The sequence below is a fragment of the Astyanax mexicanus genome, chromosome 6 (assembly GCF_023375975.1).
Source record: "Astyanax mexicanus isolate ESR-SI-001 chromosome 6, AstMex3_surface, whole genome shotgun sequence".
NCBI lineage: Eukaryota > Metazoa > Chordata > Actinopteri > Characiformes > Acestrorhamphidae > Astyanax > Astyanax mexicanus.
This window is the reverse complement of record NC_064413.1, coordinates 44,739,360-44,760,821: the sequence shown is the minus strand read 5'-3', so window position 1 is coordinate 44,760,821 and position 21,462 is coordinate 44,739,360. Positions and strand designations below refer to the sequence as shown.

Here is a 21,462-nt window from a genome sequence, read left to right as displayed (position 1 = left end):
CTTTTAAGAGAACATCTTTCCCTAGTACTGTCCCCAGTAGAGAATGCTTGGTCAATTCTGAAATAAAAAAAATATAATGACTACCACTTGAGATAAAAATACCACCTGAAATGTTTCATCGCTGTTGGAAGGAATGGCAACATTACTAAGTGATGCATTCTTTAGTCTCCCAACTTTTTTTGTAACTTTGTTTTTGCTGCAAGCCCAAAATGCAGTATTGAGTGTATATTAACAAACATAATGTATGGAGCCAAATCAGGGACAAAAGTTTTGTCCATTTGAAAAAAAAAACAATGAAACTGAAAGTTTAAGTATTAAGCTTGAACTTTGAAAAATACAAAAATATATTCGAAATAAATATAAGTGTATTAAATAATTTTTCAGCTTGTATATAATTTTGATTCAATTCGAAAATAGTTTTAAACAATTTTTGTTTTTTTAATTTTCACTTTTTTTGTGTATTTTGATATTTGAGATCTTATATTTTTCTGGTGCAGTTTTTTTTCACAGTTTCGATTTTTTTTTTTCAGGGTTCAAATCTTTTTTTTTTACTTTCAGATCTTAGTTTTCAGGTTTCAGACTTTTGGCCCTGATTTTGCGTGTGGGCGTGGTATCATAGGAAAGGGGCGTGGTATACGGTTGAGGACCTACTCCGGAGGACCCTGTCAATGTGCCTGCGTGGATTATATATGTCTGTACGTTCTCCCTTGCGCGATGGCGTCCACTCCTCCTGGACAGCCTGCTGACTCCAGCACACAGGTAAGATATATTAGGTAACTTTAGTTATATTGAGCTGGTACACTACAGTTTATTAGGACACGTTTAGAGAGGATCTTGTAGGAGTTGGTCTTGTTTAAACTTTGAACATTAGCTAGGATTGATCCTTTTTGTTTAACTGAGTGGATGTCTATGGACATATCCAAAGAGCTCTCTAAATCTTTAGAAATAAGGGTGTATATTTATAAGAACTCAGACCCATTAGAAATTAGACATTCCACTGTCTGAAAAATAAATGTCCAACTAAAATTCAATCACCACAATATGGCCTAACCAAATGACCTTTAAATGAAAATGTAAAATAAAACTGCAATAAATCTAAAACCTGGCCATATCTTGCTCTACAGTACAGACTGGTTCTGTTCATGCCTTCTTCCTTGCTCTTGCTGTCCATGAGAGAGGTTCTGCGTGACCACATTTATGAGGCTCTGCGCAGCTGCAGCCACTGTCGAATTATAGTCGACTTTCTGAAATACCAGTACCCAGCTCAATATAACTAAAGTTACCTAATATATCTTACCTGTGTGCTGGAGCCAGCAGGCTGTCCAGGAGGAGCGGACGCCATCGCACGAGGTAGAACGTACAGACATATATATAATCCATGCAGGCACATTGACAGGGTCCTCCGGAGTAGGTCCTCAACCGTATACCACGCCCCTTTCCTATGATACCACGCCCACACGCAAAATTAGGGCCAAAAGTCTGAAACCTGAAAACTAAGATCTGAAAGTAAAAAAAAAGATTTGAACCCTGAAAAAAAAAAATCGAAACTGTAAAATAAAAATTGCACCTGAAAAATATAAGATCTCAAATATCAAAATACACAAAAAAGTGAAAATTAAAAAAACAAAAATTGTTTAAAACTATTTTCGAATTGAATCAAAATTATATACAAGCTGAAAAATTATTTAATACACTTATATTTATTTCGAATATATTTTTGTATTTTTCAAAGTTCAAGCTTAATACTTAAACTTTCAGTTTCAATTTTTTGTTTCAAATTGACAAAACTTTTGTCCCTGATGTGGCTCCATAATAATGAAGCTGATCAGACAAAACATAAAATATCTTGGTTTTGTTTTTTGGATTTTCCATACTGTCCCAACCTTAGACTATGGTCGTGTTAAAAGGGGTTGTCTACTTCTACTATCATCTCATTTGAAATATGTCTTGATGGGTTTCTTTCTGATAGCCTTTCCACAGTGTGTTCTCGTTGTTCCCTCTGAACAATGTTTTGTCTGTGTTATTTTGGCTCTGCTGTTGTGTTTTGTCTGTTGAGTGAACATTTGTTTTAATATGAAGTTCAGTTTATGGTCTGTATCCCTATTGGGACTAAAAAGATAATCAGTCTCTGGTTCATATTACAAACCTGAGTCTCTGTGAGCTACAGAATGCGACTGACGCAGTTAAACTCTGGCATATTCTGACTTCTGGGTCTGGTGTGGGAAAGTGTTGGGAAAGTGTTCAGTACATCTCCAGCGTTTGGTTTCAGACACATTATTGAAAGAACTGAAACTGCTGAGGTTGTAATTTCTTCCTAAAGCTGAAGTTGGCATGCTGTGATGCCAAAGCCCTGATTGTGAACACCACTAATGGGTGAATGGGGCTTCACCTGCTCTTTCCGATCAAAGTTGAGAATGGGTTTTGGCCCCTCTCTCTGGCTGCACCAGCTACTGAGGAGTATATTACATTTCTCTCAAAAGAAAAAAACAGGTGTTTGCAATCTGCATGCCGCTCTTCATTTAGCTGCTTCTGCCTGCTGCAGGACTGGATGGCTGGGCAGTGGAGGGGAAATGTAAGCCAATTATCTCCACTCTGATTTGATGTGGATGTAACATTGCACTGATCAGGGACACATGTAGACTAATTAGCTTTGGAAGCTGCTTTTTGGCCACTAAGGTATGGGAGGGTGAATCTGAAGTTCAAGCACATTCTGCTGATTAGGAACTGGTGAGAGGGTTTTTGGTGAATGTTCCTGATTGTTTAGTTTTATGCAATTCTGTTGATATAACAGTACTTAGTAGAGGTAGAGCAAAACATTGAAATAGTCATATATTGTATTGTTTTAGTTTATGATACATTAGTGGCATCAAATATCAATATTTTAATTGAATTATGGGCTCCCTAAGACATGGTGGTGCTAATCAAATGAATAAAGGGTTAACATGTCAGTGTATCGTGATAATACTGTATCGTGAGATGCCCGGTAATTAATGTACTTTGTTTTAAATTATGGTTAAACCGCTGGGCTCTTAGTTTAGAATGATCTGAACACTGGCCTGCATGCTCATGGCAAGGCAATGAGTTTTATTTATTTAAGGTTTTATGATTACTAGATTTGGAACGATGTCTGATAGTGGGTTCCAGGTGGATGGAACATTCCATTTCTGAAGTTGTGTGGGCATTTAACATTACTGAATCCATGGTGTCACATCTGAATTGGTAATACATTATAGAAGGCAATACCACCTACAGTGGACAGTGCAGTGGGTGGGTGGTAATGGTCATACTGATCATATGACTGGTGGCATCTGGCTCGAACTGGCAGAAATCCTATTCACAATCAATATAGGAGACTCGACACGCACATCCCACAGATCTGTGCATCATTTTTAGCTTTTGTGGAACATGGCAAAAGTCATGGGACACCACATTAGTTCCAGTCCTATGCTTTGGCAGGTCAGGTTCCAGGAACCATTCTAACTGTAACTTTCTTACTTTCCTGCATTCTGATTTCAGTACTGCTATCAGGAACTTTATTTAGTGTTTGTCTGTAATTGTATCTCTCATCAGTGTGCGAATATTGTTATTCCAAACAGAATAAGCTGGCGGTCAGTTTACTGCCTTAGCCCTGTGCATGTCTGCAAACGCTGGATGCAAGCCAAGGTACACTTTCATTATTTATGAAGTGCTAGAATAAACACATGGCTTCTGGGACTCGACAGTCATCTCAGAGTCCTGTGGCAGATGTGGTCACTTCGTCATATTGTTCACTAAGGGGCTCCCATGGGTGGCAGTGCTATGTATTGGGCTGTTTGGGATGGACATGGTCTTCACCAGCGCCATTCCCAAAGGAGCAATTCCAGCTGTGTACACAGATTGCAGAGGTGTTGAATGTGCTGCACGCTACACGTCCGCTGGGAAGGGCGACGTGGCCAGACCACCCAGGACTGAGAGTTTGGTCGTGGAGGGGCCGGGGCACAGAGTACGGATCATGCTAAGTCCTCTATTCTCCCCAGTTTCAATCCTCTGGCTTTCCCTGGCTTTCTCCTTCATACTGAAACTGATTGAGTCCTGAAGCAAATTCATGTGGTGGTCCTGTACTGTGTGTGGTATGATAAGTTCAGTCCACTGAGGGCAGCTCAGTTAAACGGTAGGAGAATAGTAATTAAAATTCCTCTCCTCAACACCGGCTCTGCATTAGCAGATTGACCCTAGCTGTTTCTGGAGGTCGTTTTTCAATTTATGGACATTATAATTATTAGGCCCTTACAAAAACACTGGACTTTCTCAGAAAAGGATCTTGCTGAACAGAAATGGGCAGACTGCTGTGGAATAACACAATGTATTTAATATGTCACAGGCGTATTATTAGGACATTGGGATAAGGGTCTGGATATAGTGTATGAAGGCATCAGAGGTTTGGTGCCATTAGCCAAAGTCATCTCTTTGTTTTTCAGATCCAAAGGAAATAAAGCGCAGTGAGCTAACGAATGAGACAAAGATTTCCATTGGTAGAGGTCATGTTGTCATTGTACTGAACCCAGCTCTTGATTAGAGCTGTCAGATGGACATTTAAAAGGGCTTTTATTCTGTTTTTTTGTAGCTCCACACTGTTGCTTTTGACTTTTTGATTTAGAACAACACAGTTCATGCCTGCTTTGAGTATTAAAGTGATTTTTAATGGAGGAATCCTGGTTATTGCATACTTCGATACTTCAGTTCGAAACTATGCAATTTTACAAAAGTAATCGTTTGTTTTAATTTAATTGAAGCAAGCCAAATGAGACGGTGGAGAGAAAAAAAAATCTCCCTTAGATTGGGAGGGGAAGCCTTTAGATCAACTAAGGCGGAAAAATGAAACAGCCTTATCTGGCCAATGCCAGATAGTACATAATCAAGTGGTTTCTGCTGCTTGCCAGGCCGTTATTGTCAATAAGAACTTGTTCTTAATAACTAGCCTGGTGAAATAAAGGTGAAATAAAAAAAAATAAAAATATAACGAGTAACAAGAGTTACTATAGATATGTGACAATAGACCATGAATTATAAGAATGTTAGTGTTTGCAGAATACATGCGCAGTGATAATGTGAAAGTCCATACAGGTTAAACCATCCATAAAGGTATGCACAGCTGTGCGGTGTGGCATAAATTAATGCATGTGAGGATCCAGTGCAGAATATCATTGCAGTGTGTGGCAGGGTAGGTTTGAGTCAGGTCAGGCAGCACCAGGACAGACAAATATGAGCAGGCAAATCAAATAAGTTGGGAAGACACACACTAGCGAGTTTTAACAGCAGTTAAAGACTGATCCAGAGGAAGGCTGGCACCAGCACCCAACCACAAATTAACTTGCACTAGCATCAAGCAGGCAGCAGGGGGACAGCTCAGTACATGGGGAGAAAACACTTATAAAAGTGTATTAAGTTTTTTTTTTAAGTATACTTACCATGGAAAGGTACATAAAAATAAATAAATATGTACTTAAATACTTAAGTATATTACAGTTGTAATTGAGCTATACTTAAATACAGCATAAAAGCATTAAATTGTGCTTTTGAGTGCTTTTTCCATATAACTTATGCGAACTGAACTAGTTTTAGGTATGTTTTTAAACACCCTTTTATTACAGTTGCAGTATATTGTAAATGTACTACTTTGTATTGATGCACATATTGTGTACACCTTAGTGCTACTGGGAAAAAAAATACAATAAAGTGCACATTAAGCAGTATTTATTGCCACTACATATATTTTCTATCAACACAACATATAATATAAAGCATATTGTTTAAAAAAAATACATTATATGGAAATACAGAGAAAGTATATTTAATGTGTATTTTTATAAAGTATGTTAAATTGAAAATGCACTTTTAGTATTATTTACCTAATTTGGACATACATTTAATTGCTCTTAAGTCTACTTCCATTTCACAAGGGAAAAGAAAGAAATTGTGTAAAAGCAGCTTTACACTGCTTTACACTGACCTTCTTGCTGTATTTACTGTCTTGCTCCACCCCAGACACATTGTGACACATTTTGTTGCAGTTTTTTTTTTCTGTAAAACCAGAGAAATTAACTACAGATGAAAAAAACACCCTGAACCTCTATTACAAACTTGGTTCTTTTTGCAACCATTTGCAACTGATTTGTCCATGACATCGCCCAAATAACCATTTGAAGCACCTTTATTTAATTAAGGTATAGTTAATTTGTAAAAGCCACCCTACACTGTAACTGGGTTGTAATGTAATGCAACACTAACTATAAGGTAAACCCAGTCAGTAGCAGATTATTAATATGGCACAGAGATAATTTGTTTTAATTTGTCTCCTGCTGCTCTCTAGACAGTACAGTGGGGATTACCGTTGTCTGTGTGTCTGAGAGATGGTTGGGTTTTTACAGTGCTGTCTTCTGTCCCAGTGACGTTCAGCTCACTGGGGAGTGTATCTGTGTATGTCATCATGACCTGGCCACCAGTCATCGTGGTCTCAGGTCATGTCTGGAATACAAATCTTCATGACATTCTGCGCTCACACACAGATATACAAGGCAAAGGCACAGAAGGATTTGTGTGTCATTTATGCTCTAACATGCGAGCAGGAGAACTGTCTGTCTATGCTGATGCATAAATCCACATGACAGCCACTCAGACACACACTGTCTCTGTCTGGAATCAGCCTGGGCTTCTGGGAATCAGGAGCTGGGATTTTAAACCGTTGCTGGCCGGTAGCTAAAAATCACTTGAATTATGACTGTCATGATCACTCAAATTGAAGGAACAAAGATGTTCTTTTGTCTTTACCTTTCTAAATAATTCATTTATAACATCAGTGTACTGCAAACACTCTCAAACATTTTAAGTCCTATCCCATTTCACCCTATGGTCCTACCACTTAGTCCAACCTCTCTGTTTTGCTCGTTCATGTTAAGGGGTAGGGTGTCCCGATTATTGTTAGGCTGGAGGGGTAGGGTGAAGTGTTACATGACCCTTAAAATGGAAAACGGACCCTGAAAAGTTTTTTTAGAGGCACACTCAAAACAGAGGGCCACGAAAGTCACTGGCGGAATGAGGCACAAGCGGCCAAAGAAACACACCACTTATACTGCCATAGTTTAATGTGCATTTTAATGTTTTTATGGGCCTTTTCTTCGTAACAATCATAGAAAAATCGCCAAGAGCTGATCTCAGCAGTGAGCTAGCTAACTTTCTAGTTCCACCTTAAATGGTTCAACAGTTGGCAGAGGCTGAAGCACTGAAATATAAAAGGAAATGGCTAGTTTTAGCTCCCTATCACAGATTAATTAAAAAAAGAGCTGCACCACCTGCCCCCTTTCTGAGGACATACAACACCCTAAAACCTAAAACCTCTCTACAAATTAGAAATGAGATTGGGCCTTAATCTTAATCTTGAACTTTTATATTCTATTCAAATTTCAGGATGAAAGGACCAATAGAAATGTTCCAAAATGATATGCACCATCCAATACTGATTCTGTCTTCTTCTTCACTGTATTATATGTTTGAAGGTCACCTTAGCTTAGGACATCTTCCAAATTAAGAAAGAAAATATCTTATTAATTCATTTCAAGAAACAAACAAGAAATTTGATAGCACATCTGAAAGAATAAGCACAAGCAAATAAAAAAAAATAAAATAAATGAAGCAATTAAAGTGTTAGAAGGTCAATCAAATTCAAATATTGGTACAGCCTTGTTCCAAATCTCATTGTATAATTTAGACTTTAGATAAAAATGCGGACACAGCATACTGTAAAATATTTGTATATATAAATATTTACAGATGTATACATTGCCATTTACATATAGACAGTTGGATATATGTAAAATCCTAAAGTGTGTGGCAGGGTGCGAGGGTGAATAAGTCTTGGTGAGCACAGTGTGCCTAAATTAAAGTAATAAATAATAGCCACTACCAATATAATTCCACTAATGGTTTAGATTCACTCATTGCACAGCGGCATTAGCCTCTAATGATTTCCCACTCCACTCTAATTGACAGTTCTGACATGTAAATCAGCTAGACACTGTGAAAGCTTTAAAGAGGATTTTGAGAATATAACAGTGGAACATGATAATGCTTATAGTAAAATCGGACTGGTCAGCTGGGACCGCTTTATTAAAATGAATTCTAAAATCTGATCCTAATTCATCTGTGGAGAAAAGGAGCTCGACGTGCAGTTGAATGAATGTTTTCCTTCTGCAGTCCTGTGAACAGAATATGGCAGACAGGCAGGGAATTTGATGGCCCACTGGGCTTGGTGTTATGAATGCTTTGCTAATTATTCCAGGCTGATCCGCACTGTCAGTAGGCCGTGAGTAGCCCAGGTGCGCTAATAAAGATGTTTCCTGTAGAAAAAAGAGACGCATCCTACATAAACCCTCGTTTCCTCACCAGGATTATCTCCCAAAACTTTGTGAATTGGGGCTGTTTATCGTGAGCTCGTGTCGTCCATGGATCTCCTTAAAGCAGACATTTGGGTGTTGGATACAGTTTGTCCCTTTTGTGGTACTCGCTGTGCTCGGTTTTAGTGTAGGAGGTCCGACACCACAGTGATAGAGTGGAACTGAAACCAGGCATGGATTATGAGGAGGGATTTTTCCACCTTAGGATATCTGCTGGAAGCAGAGGGCTTAACAGTTGCTGTGTCTTTCTGCCATGTCTTTGACTGTAGATGCAAGATCTTTAAGCCAAAGGGTGATATCAATTTCCTGACTTACGTTTAACAGGATTTACTGCAAAAGACTTAATTCCAAGGTATTACAACCCATAAATGCTTGTTGTCAAACCTTATGAATGGAAGAATGTCCTACATGCCTTGGACAGCTTCTGAGAAGGACTGAGGAGCACTGTCTGAAGGTTCGAGGGCTTCTCAAGATTAAATGCAAGGCACTGAATGAATAAATGGCTCTATGAAGGCAAGAGAGAGAAAGTAATCCTCTCACGCCAGCGGTGATGATGAGATCCAGCCGTGCAATCTCACGCTGTCTGCCGTCTACGCTTTCTCTCCGTAATCAGCCAAACATCTGCAGACAGTGAGAGCTTCAGTGTTTATAATAACCAATCAAGGAACACCGACCATGGCTGGGCCTTGGGTAATAGTCTGGGCTTTGAAGACATTTTCACTGATGAGGAAGTTCTCCCAAATGCATTTAAGATAAAAGTGACACTCGATCAGCACTCAGTTTCATCAACAAGAATGTCTTAAAGCCTGCTTTTATAGAACAAGGCACGTGAAGTGATGGAAAAGACCAGCTTTAATCTAACACACTGATATTCAGTATTTGATGACTTTTTTAAGAGTGTGGGCTGAACCAGGCGGAAACTATTATATGTATAAGTTATTTAGGCACTGTAACGGAAATAGTTAACATCCTGATGTGTTGATCAAAGCCTAAGCAGTGATTATAATCAGTTTCTGTTTTTTTCTGAATAAAAAAAAAAACAATAAAACTGTTACGGTTAGGGATGTTCCAAACTAATGTTATGGGTTGGTGCTAATACAGACATATTTTAATGCAATGAATATCAGATATTTAATTCATCTTCCAGTTCCGGGCCTTGTTTTAACCGAGTTGTTCAGAGCACCATCTGAAGTCCATGTGAAAACAGCATCAAGGAGAGTTCTCAGAAGGTAAATGAAAGAGTTTATTTAGAGTCTGTCGTGTGGAACTGTGAACTGTGTCTAAAATACAAGAAATACTAAATTGATGCATTGCTATCCACACTGCTGCAGAAGGCAGTTTAGTAATTAAGGTCTCTGTATCCAAATCGAAAGGAAACATACATGCATCCTGATGTGGGCAAGGTATTAACAGTTCAGATAGAAACAGGATGATTGTTAAGCTGTGTTGTCATTAGCTTTTAGCATTTTTGCCCAATAAAATAATATGCTAGATTACTAATCTTCAATTTAGACATGACTGGGAGTTGTCCTGTCTTAGAATCATTCTGAGTAGGCAGTTTGTCTTAGGTTTAGGAACAGAGCAGCATATTTAAAGCATAGTGGTGGCTAACATTAATGCTAATACACACATGCTATAGAAACCCAAATCACAGCACATTCACACACTATGAACAAGTAATAACACCACAGCAGACAACCAACAACATGTATCAGTCTAGAGTTTGTGCAACTGCACACAAACATACAAAGAGACTAGAGTGTAGTGTTTAAAGCAGGAATTCTCAAAATGTATTCTGAATGCAGATGAGATGTGAGATATGCAGAGAAATGAAATATATAATTTTGTGGCCTTATTTATTTTTGTGCAGTTTTAATATTTAATTTTATTGTGGTAACTTTAATACATGTAGCTGTCATATTCCTCCTCTGTCTTAAAATAATTGCTCTTAAATTCACTTTGCATCTTTAAATGTTTTTTTAAAGGCTTTTTTTTTTTTTTTTTTTAAGTTTTGTATTCTATAAAAGTGTGTCACGACTTAATGACCATGAGAAAATGTGGGTCCTTGGCTGAGACTTGTTGAGAACCCCTGTGAGAACCCAGAATTGGGAGCAGGTAGTATTTTACAGTCTAGTCTACAGTGTCAAACTAGATTATAAGATTCTAAACACACAACACAGTTTTTTTCTTTAAAAAATTCACTACTAAAAACAAGGCAAGGCAAATGTATTTCTATAGCACTTTTCATACCCATGGGCAATTCAAAGTATTTTAAATAGAATACAAAGAAATTTACACAAGAAATTACATAATTAATCAGTTCAGAGTTTCTCATTAAATAAACTGTTAGTTAAAAATTAATTGATTTTACTTTAGTATTATTTAAGAGTACATATTGATTAAAATGTATAAATTGTGCAGCTGTTTAATTTATACAAACATAAAGATTGGATCTGGTGGGGACAAAATAACCTGATTGGGACATTCCTAATATAGTCACAAAGTCATCTGATGGCTTTTTGAGAGTGTGGTCTGAACCAGGCTGAAACTATTACACATGCTAAGTTAATCACACACAAGTTAAAGCAAATGGTTAACATTACTTTAGAGTACATCATTATGTGTTGATCAAAGCCTAAGCAGTACTTTTAAATTCCTTGTCGTGTAGAGAAGTTAAAAAAATCAAATTAGCAAGAGATAAGACAATAGATGTTATTTGTTACACATGATAATTTAATCAGGGCACTGGTTTACATTAGAATACATCAGGACGTTTTTATCAGTCAGCAGTTAATGTACCAGTAATAAGTGTGGCCTCTCTCTCTCTCTCTCTCTCTCTCTCTCTCTCTCTCTGTTCCTCTATCTCTCTCTCCCCAGACTCAGATCTCAGCATGCGGACACTGAGCACCCCCAGTCCTGCTCTCATCCTAAGCCCGAGGTCTTCTCCACTTTCTCCCCAAACTGTCCCAAATGGTCACGAATCTCCATCCCCATCCTCCACCATTCCTGGAGAAACTGTTGCCATTGTGCACGCCCCTCCTTCAACGCAAGTCTCCAAACGTCCTTCTAAGACTCACCACACACCGCTTATTGACTTCCTCCCGGACCCCGTCCTCCTGCAGGTGTTCTCCCACCTGTCCACTCCGCAGCTGTGCCGCTGTGCTCGAGTCTGCCGCCGCTGGTACAACCTGGCCTGGGACCCACGCCTCTGGAGAACCATCCAGCTGACTGGAGAGTCGCTCCACGCTGACCGAGCCCTGAAGATCCTCACCCACCGTCTGTGCCAGGACACCCCCAACGTGTGCCTGACCCTGGAGACTGTGGTGGCCAGCGGCTGTCGAAGGTTGTCGGACCGTGGCCTACATGTGGTGGCGCAGTCGTGCCCGGAGCTGAGACGCCTGGAGGTGGCAGGCTGCTATAATGTGACCAATGAGGCTGTGTTTGACGTGGTGTCCCGCTGTCCCAACCTGGAGCACCTAGATGTGTCAGGTACGCACAGTAGTGTAGGATTATTAGTTTCATAATTATGGTAAATTTAATAAATTAATAATTCTATTATTATGAAATTTTATCTAAAATTATTTAACCCCTTAAAAAAAACTTGTCCCATATACGAGCTACAGGTGCAGGTGAAATAAACCCTTTTTTCTGCAGTAAAATAAAATAACTTATTTACCTAATGAAAAATTGAGGGTTTTGAAATCTTCTACAGGACACTTGGAGAAGCTGCATGTCCACTCTCTACTCCACTTAATGATTTCAGATCAGTATCAGGAATCAACCCACATGCTGCATGTTTGGAAATAGATTTAAAAACTAGACAACCATAACAAAACTAAAGGTTTGGAGGAAACAAACTGTGATTTTAAAATAAAGTTCAGGAAAGAGACAATTTTATGATTTTATTCATTGTATTTTGACATTAGCATTACTTAAATATTTTTTTATAATTTGTAATATTTTCAGTAATGTTCCTTATCAAACATGAAAGCTTTTTATGTAATGCTTGAATAGAAATCCTCAAGATTTAGTGGTGTAATGTAATGTAATGTAAATGTAATGTAATGTCCGGCAGACAATTAACAAAAATCCTGGCCTTTTAATGGGTTAAAGTATAATAATCTTTTAGCTGACTATTTTACACAAATCTCAATATTTTTATTTTTATTTATCTCCAGCTCAAAGATATTCATGTGCTTGTTCATATGGGTCATAGCAAAATGAATCAGCACATGGAATTGGAGCATTATACCTGCTGAGACATTGTTTCTTTAGTTTGCATTTAGTGACGAGAGCATTAGTGTTTTCAGTAGGGGTGTGACGAGACACTAATATCACGAGACGAGACGAGACACGATATTGGGTTCACGAGAACGAGACGAGACTTAAAAATAAAATTTTAAAGAAAACCTCAAAGATGAAAAATGGCTTGAAAACTAGAGTTTTGTTTGACAAAATCATATAACACAAATTTAACAGACTGGTTTCTCTCACACACTGATCCTATAAGAAATAGAAATAAGAATAAGAATAAAAAATAAGAATAAAAAATAAAACTTTTCTAGGTCTTATAAAGTGCAAACAATAAGTGCAAACCACAACCAGTCATATTAAGCCTATGGTTTGTGAGTTTTTTTCTCCTAAATCTCTTGTAATTTAACTCTGCAGAACCATAACCAGTCATATTAAGACTATGCTTGAAGTGCAAACAGAGACAGAACATGTTTTTTAATACAGTACAGAGTTAAGGGATAAGTACAACTGCCTATGAAACAGTCACGTGTAGGATTTACTTACAGTATTTATATATGGTTTGTGTCTTGTTGGTCACTCTGTTACTGTTTATTGTTTCCACTGGAGCCAAAATGCAGCCAGACAAACAACTTAAAAGGTGGGTATGCAGCCTATGCGACGCATAGGGGCGCTGCACTACAGGGGGCGCCAAATGAAAGCCCCAAATAAATTTTCTCTCAGGAGAAACAGCCAATCAGCTTGCTGGTTTTGCGGAGCGCGGTGGGCTAGTAATGACAGAACGTATCTCCTCCACCCCCTCTCCCCCCGGGGGCACTGATACTACGTTTGCATACACCACAAACAGTACTGCTGTGTTGCCAGATCCCGCTTAAAAAGTCCACAATAAACTATTTTCCCCCCGCGAGACAGGTTAAAGCTTGACGAGAAATATCGTCACTTTTAATCTCGCGAGATCTCGTGCCACGAGATCTCGTCACACCCCTAGTTTTCAGTATACCCCACTATAGTACTATCCTTACAGAATTACCTTTTTTAATAGAAAACTATATATTAAAACTGAGGAAATTATTTATTAAATTAACAGATTTATGACAACTAAAGAATATTTTTTTAAATTAACAGAACCTTTTATTGAAACAAAGGGAATTATTTATTAAAGTTAACATAACGATTTATTACAACTGAAGAAAGTATTTAACACATTTAACGTAACGATTTATTCAAACTGAGGTATGGAATTTGGAACGATTTAGTTAAATCTGAGAGAATTATTTATTACATTTTACAGAAAGATTTATTAAAACTGAGGGAATTATTTATTAAATTAAGAGAAAGACTGTTTATTAAATCAAGAGGATTATTTAATATATTTAAGTAAACATATTAATTACATCCAAGGAATAATTTATTACATTAAGTTAACAATACTATACAACAATACTACTAACAACACTATTTTAAATTATGGACAAATATATTTATATTATATAATATATTGTAAGAGAATGATTTACTACATTAAGGAAAATAATGTATTATATTTAAGTAAACCCATTTATTGTAATATGAAATAATTATGTTAAATAATTGTACTTAATAATAGTTATAAAATATATAAAGATTTATTGTTTGTGAAACGTCTGTACGACTGTTTATGGTTTAGGAATTGTGTAGATAGGCTGAACCCTTGTTTCTGTACGTGCCGTATTAGGAAAACGCCCACCAGCGACAGCTCGTTCTGAGTGAGACACGCCCACAAGCGACACAGAGCGATTTTATCGCGTTCGGTGTGAACGTACAGTAAGATGAACACCATTCCACCTCAGTCCAACTCTACAACTCACCCTTAAAGTACTCTATAGGGCACCCTCACTTCAGAGACCATGGTTCCACTGCTCCACAGCTCAGTGCTGGGGGGATTTATACACCGCTAGCTCACGCCTCACATTAGCCATGGTGCCAGAATATTCATGTGCTCCAGAAGGTCTTATTCTAATGGCATTCATTCTCTACAGGGACTGGACAAGCAGCGTAAAGTAGCTAACAATAACACTAATACTAATAATAAGTTAAACTTTTATAGCGCCTTTCCCAAACCCAAGGATGTGAAGGAGAGTCCCAAGAAGAGAAAAAAAAAACTAAAGAGTCTTATGCTAATGGGAGTAAAATAAGGAAAAAATGAAGGTTTTAATAGTCATTTAAAAGTCGATAATGTTAAGCAGTTGCGAAGTGGAGGAGAAAGAGAGTCTACAGTTTAGGGGCGGCAGCACTATAAGATCTCCCACCTAAGATTAAACTTTCCGATAAGAGGACAGTAAGGAGACCAGAGTTGGAGGAGTGGAGACAGCAGGAAGGACAATACAAAGAAATAAGTTCAAAAAGATATAATGGAGACAGATCATGAAGAGCTTTAAAGATGAGAAGAAGGATTTTATATTTAATCATAAGCTCAACAGAAAGCCAATGCAGCTGAATGAGTGCTGTACGCTTGGTGGAATAAAGAAGTAACTGTATGTATTTGTTGGAAGGGCTGTCCTATAAACATCCAGCCATGTAGTCTCTGTCACTGGTGAAGTAACAACTGGTGAAGTATACACCTATGTGTGTGTTTACATCTTTAAAAAAAACTATAATCAAGTCCCATAACTTTTGCCATGTCCCATGAAGGCTGAAGAACACAGCATTAACCTGTGGGATTTTTTTTGTGAGGTCTCCTTCATTGAATGTTGATGTAATATCTGGAGTTGGACACGGACAGTTCTAACCAGATGCTGCTGGCCATGATCATTCCCGGTACACACTTGACACTGTGTCTTGAGAAATGTTAATGTTTGCTCAACTTCCACAATTTCCATTTGACACCAACTATCAGGCCTCACTCAAACCCACACTGATTACACTGATCCACGATAATTCACTCACAATATTTTACACATCACCTTACCATGAGTACACTGGCCTCAAGGAATTCAGCCTCACTCACAAGATAACACCTCCCAGCTAATACAGGTATGGGCATGCCCAAGCTGTTTCTGAGATAACATTTTATAATGAATTTACAAAGTAGTATCCAATGATTTCAGATTTTTTTTCCCTGTATAAAGGCATGTGGTGCAGTCTTGTGTTTATACATTTCACGTACTATACAAACATTGGCTAGTCAACACACGTAATGTATTATCAATTGATTACTCTGGAGTATAATCTATATTTCATACCGTGGATGTATTTCATACATCATGCTGCCATGTACGTTTGTGGATTTGCTGGGAGAGTAATTCATAGCAGTGCTGCTTTTCTGGGAAAGCTGGGAAAAGCATTATAGAACTGGGGAATTACTGCCAGTCCTACAGTTCCCCCTGGGGGATGCCTTGTTCTGAGAGTCTGAACCTCAAGCAGAGTGGAAGGGTCGGTCTGCTGCTTTCATTAATGGGCTCACACACTCCAGAAGTCTTTGGTGGGCAGCGCTAATGGTGGACCATTCAGAAAAGGAAGTAAACCCTTTGTCGTGAAAAGCTCGTATTTGTTGCGGTTGTTCATACAGCAGTATCACTTCACATGAAGGAAAGCAGAACCCTGGGACATTTCCTTTGAGAAGAAGAATGAGAAGAAATTGTTCCCTGTGCTTTCCTTCTTCTTCCCATTTTACTTTATCTTTTCTCTAGTGCTTTAATATTTTATTTGACTTTTATTCTCCTTTCACTCCTTTCACAAGCAGAAGTTCCACACGAGCCAAGATTTTAAAGTTTTAAAAGATACATAACCTTTTCCTTTGGCGACCGTTTTCAACATGGCAAGACTCTATCCCACCAGTTTGATAATCTGGCACAATAAGAGGAACAGGAAACAAACTTAATGCCCTGATCGTATTCAGCTTTTTGGCCTGTGGATTTTAAAACTGCAGAAAATCCTTTAAATCCTGAATAATAATCTGAAGTGTAAGTTCAGCTGTGAGTAGGTAAAATGGCTTAACGCTCCCATCGTACAGTAGCACAGTCTAATGATCGTGTAAACATAAATGATTCATTATTGGCACGCTGATAATTAGCATTATAGAGAACATATTGTTTCTGTTGCACAAACAAATGTTTTTTTTTATTTTCTATTTTCACACCCTACTTTTTGAGAAAATATATAAATACGACAGTTATATCCGAATTTCATGATAGTTTGACTGACTAATAAAAATGCTCTAATGCTTTACATTGCAACAGTTTTTGGTGTTTTTTCCTGTACAGTTACCATTTTGGAGATGTTGGAGTTTTTTGCATGACAATTGTTTTGTTCTCTCTGTTTTCCCTTTTTAAAATAAGCTTTATTAATAATTTGTAAAGTACATTACATTTTCACATCACACAAACATCATAATCAAGAAGATCAGCAAAAATACATATATATCACATTTTACAATTTCAGTTTTAAAACATATCAAAATTATATATCAAAATATTCTACTATTAAAATTTTAAGATTGACCAGGGGTATTTTTTTTGTATTTCTTTTACCTAAGGTTCTGAGTTCTTTTTAGTTCGCATATAATCTGTTTAAAAACTACATTAGCAGGGATTTGTATCTGTTTAACTATCATTGCACATCTTGTTTTCCACATTTTTTGATTTACCATGCAGAGTATATACCAAAAGAGTTCTTTAGTTTTTTTGTCCAGGTTTTCGTCAAAGATGCCGTACCTTATAGTCCTGTGGTTTACAGTCTCTCTGTTTTCCCTACCTGCTCATTGCTTTTCATTTTTTGTCATTTTGTTAAACATTGTCGCTTCATTTTAATATTACAACATGTCAAAATGTGGTGATTAACATAATAGAAATGGTCCAAAATTAATTACATTTAGATATAGATACACTACATGGATAGGAGTATTGTGACTTACCTGCTCATTCATAGTTTTCTACAAAATCAAGAGTATTTAAAAAGAATTTGTTCTGCTTCTCTTGGAGTAACTGTTTCTACTGACAGTGAAGACTTTCTACTAGATTTTAGAACACCTCTGTGGAGATTTGATATCATTTCCAACTCATCAACTGATCTCCGAAGTACAGTGTTGAGCACCATCATTCCAGAGAACATAGTTCCACTGCTCCACAACTCATTACTTGGGAGGCCTTTTACCCCTCTAGGCCTCAACTGGCATTAGTTTGGCAGTTGTTTTATGTTAATGTCTTCTCCAGAGAGTTCTTTTCTATTCTATTGTCCTATTCTACTTCTCTACAGGCAATAGACAAGCTGTGTGCATTTGCAGATATGTATCAGTAGCAATGGGTGCAGCTTAGAGTAGCTGAATGCATTCATGAAAAAAGGGTGTCCACAAACATTTGGCCATATGGTGAACATTAGGCTCCCTGATATTCTGCTTTGTATTCTGCAGTTTTATTGCTTGAACATGAATGCCTAGTTAAGTTGCTTTACAATCATGACTAATTCAAAACGAGTTGTTTTTGCTGCTTAGTACCATTATATGGACCGTATGGTCGCTGTCCAATAAAAAAAACAAGTATCTTAATTTTTTTATCGATTTTTAGTTTACTACATAACCTGTGCCAAAATTTCTTGATTAACAGACCAATAGAAATAATTAAAAATGACCTGAAATAATCTTTTTTTTACATTGACTTCCATTAAACGTTTAGAAGGTTTAATCTTTATCTTTTCTGTAAAGTTGCTGTTTTGAAGATACTTATTTTTAATTGTACATTGTGCAAATGAACAAGCACATATTTTAATAATTCTTACCAAGTTTACATCATATATCAGTTTCATAAAGCAAACATAAAGCAGTTTTTTTCATTATATGTACACCTTTTTATTTATGCATCCTTTAATAAAACATTGTGTAACTCTGTGTTCTCACATTTTCTCCTCCAGGCTGCCCCAAAGTGACCTGCATCAGCCTGACCCAGGAGACCTCAGTGCAGCTATCCCCCATCCAGGGCCAGCAGACCGGCCTACGCTACCTGGACATGGGCGACTGTGTTTCGCTGGAGGACAAGGGTCTTCACGCGATCGCCTCACACTGCCCACGCCTCACACACCTGTACCTGCGGCGCTGCAGCCGGCTGTCAGACGAAGCCCTGCGCCAGCTGGCCCTGCACTGCCCCGCCCTGCGAGAGCTCAGCCTCAGCGACTGCCGGCTGATCAGTGACTTCGGGCTGCGCGAGGTGGCGCGCATGGAGGGCCGTTTGCGGTACCTAAGTGTGGCACATTGCACACGCATTACTGACGTTGGCCTGCGCTACGTGGCTCGCTACTGCCCGCGTCTGCGCTACCTGAACGCCCGGGGCTGCGAGGGGCTGACGGACCAGGGCTTGGGCCACTTGGCCCGCAGCTGCCCCAGACTGCGCTCGCTGGACGTGGGCCGCTGCCCGCTGGTGTCGGACATGGGACTGGAGATTTTAGCGCACTGCTGCCCGGGGCTCCGGAGGCTCAGTCTGAGAGGCTGTGAAAGCGTGATCGGGCGAGGGCTGCGGGCACTGTCTGCAGGTTGCCCTGAACTGCAGATGCTTAACGTGCAGGAGTGCGAGGTGCCCCCGGAGGCTCTGCGACTGGTCAGACGCCACTGCAGACGCTGTGTGATAGAACACACCATCCCGGCCTTTTACTGAGAGCGCGGGAGGATGTGATGGGAACACTGTTCTGACAAGCGGATAACTTTTCTTAGCCGCAGCTTTTTATGGTTGGTTGCTGTAGAATGTGTGTGATGTATGAAGCTCTGTTCAAGGTGGATTATTTTACCTGGGGAGGAGAATTTAGTGTAATTTGATAAGTGTGTGATCTGCAATAAAAATAAAATATCACAATTAGGGCTAGAAGATTTATTTTACAATATATATTTATTCATTTTGGTCCATATGATTTAAATTAAATTTTAATCCTGACAATAGTCTGTATCTAAAAGCTTATGAAAAAGGCTTAAGAAATAATGTACTGTATATTTAAATGTATTTTAAAAATGCCACCGTTATTAAATTTTAATTTTTATTCCCATAATTATTGATTTTAAATCATTGTCCAGTCCTGAACATAATACTTTCATACATGATTTAGATACACAGTATTGAAATATCAGTTACACAGTTCCCCAATCCACTCACTAGGGCTCCCCCTATTCCTCATAATGCCCTTAACATTAGGATAGAGAACACCAGCACATGACTCCTCCGATAACTGTGAAGTCAGCTACTGGCTCTTGTCCAATTACAACTTATGTAGCATTACTTGGAAGCCAGCGTACTTAAAGAAAAGCACAGCAACTCAGCTCTGATACATCAGCTAATAGACAGATGCCTGTGCTGAAACAACATTATATTAAAAGTGATGTGTGGATAGAGTGCCATCTCACCACCCAGAGGGAGCATATCCAATAAGGCTCTCTCTGACTCCAGCTACTGATGGCAAGCACCATGACCTGGGTTTTGAACCGGCAATTATTTGTTATGTCTCATGTAAACTTGGCTGCTACTTGGTTTTTGCTTGGTTACAAGCAAGTGAGGTGTACTGATACAGAGATCAGGGTTCAGAGTGCTGTTACTGTCTGATACTGACTCTTAGCAAATGGGTTTTACCCAATCACAGTCTAAAATCGGATCTGTGTTACAAATCATTATCGTTTATATTCAGTATTTCTCACATATTTAATCAGTATTATTGCTTCTGTGGAACTATTAATGTATTAACACATTTAAAAATATTTTTTTCTTTTAATCCTGTTCCAATAACCATACTTCTAATTATTTACAGGAGTAGTCCCTATTATGCGCATCTAGACTATGCCATTTCTCTGTGGGCCAATTGTGCTCCAGCATTTTGTGGGAAATTACACAGATAATCCCAACAAACTACATTACAAGACCTCCTCTGGTAAAACAAATCCACCGTGAGCAGTGCTTACGATGACTTTGTGTGCAATACATGCCTCTGTTGAAGTAGTTATGCAGTCCTTGCCAATACGTGATGTGTGTAAAAGTATTTATCAGACAAAAGGGTTACATTACTATATAAGCTGATATTCTAACTAAAGCTGGTATTCTAGTATGTTTGTCTATGTCAAAAGATATTGATCTTTTTGAGTTTTTATTGAAATACTGACCTGACTTATGCTATATGTGCAGCATCACCACTGTCCGGATATACTTTATTGCCTTTTTTATACTATAGAAGCATTGGTTCTCAGCCCTGGCCCTGGAGTGCACCCCCTGCTGGTGTTGCAAGGCATCGCTGTCCAAAGAAAAACACTTACATATGCACCCTCCTTATTAGCAACTTTTCAGTAGAAGGTAAAAACCCATCAAATTTTTATGGGTTTAATTTTAAATGTAAAAATATTTTATTCTCATTTGGAGTGTTTCGGTTGGTTCATTCATCATCTTTTAATACAATGTGAAGGACAGCTGACATGTTCAAATAATATAATAAACAAAGGAAAACATAGAGATACATAAAGGATTCCGGATCGGGATTGGCCACACTGTTTTAATATTGTTTCAGAGTATGTCCATTCCTTTGTCTTTTACAGTGCTTGTATAATAATGTGTTTAATGTGGGTACTTGCACTTTAAAATTAATCTGCAACAATCACTATCGTTGTATTGAAAGTGCCATTTTTATGTAGCTGTGTAAAGCTGAAGAAGTGCCCCTGGACAAGACAGGGAATACAGAAAAAGGGAACAGTTATAATCAGTGTTACGGAGTTGTTGATTCAAAGAAATGATACAAAGAAACATTGCTGCTACAAATAAAGGGCTACTTATTTAACATCCTTAAAGCA

The 21,462-nt window shown here is 38.2% G+C and overlaps 1 protein-coding gene across 1 annotated transcript in view; it reads left to right on the top strand.

Moving 5' to 3' along the window:
• The window catches only part of si:dkey-192l18.9 (F-box/LRR-repeat protein 7), a 60,036-nt gene extending 38,587 nt beyond the window's left edge, over positions 1-21,449 (top strand). Inside the window, exons 3-4 of the mRNA XM_007238662.4 lie at positions 11,307-11,918; positions 18,564-21,449. Coding sequence (XP_007238724.2) covers positions 11,307-11,918; positions 18,564-19,300 — 1,349 coding nt within the window. The 3' untranslated portion in view covers positions 19,301-21,449. The remainder of the gene's footprint in view (positions 1-11,306; positions 11,919-18,563) is intronic.
• The last annotated feature ends 13 nt before the right edge of the window (positions 21,450-21,462 follow it).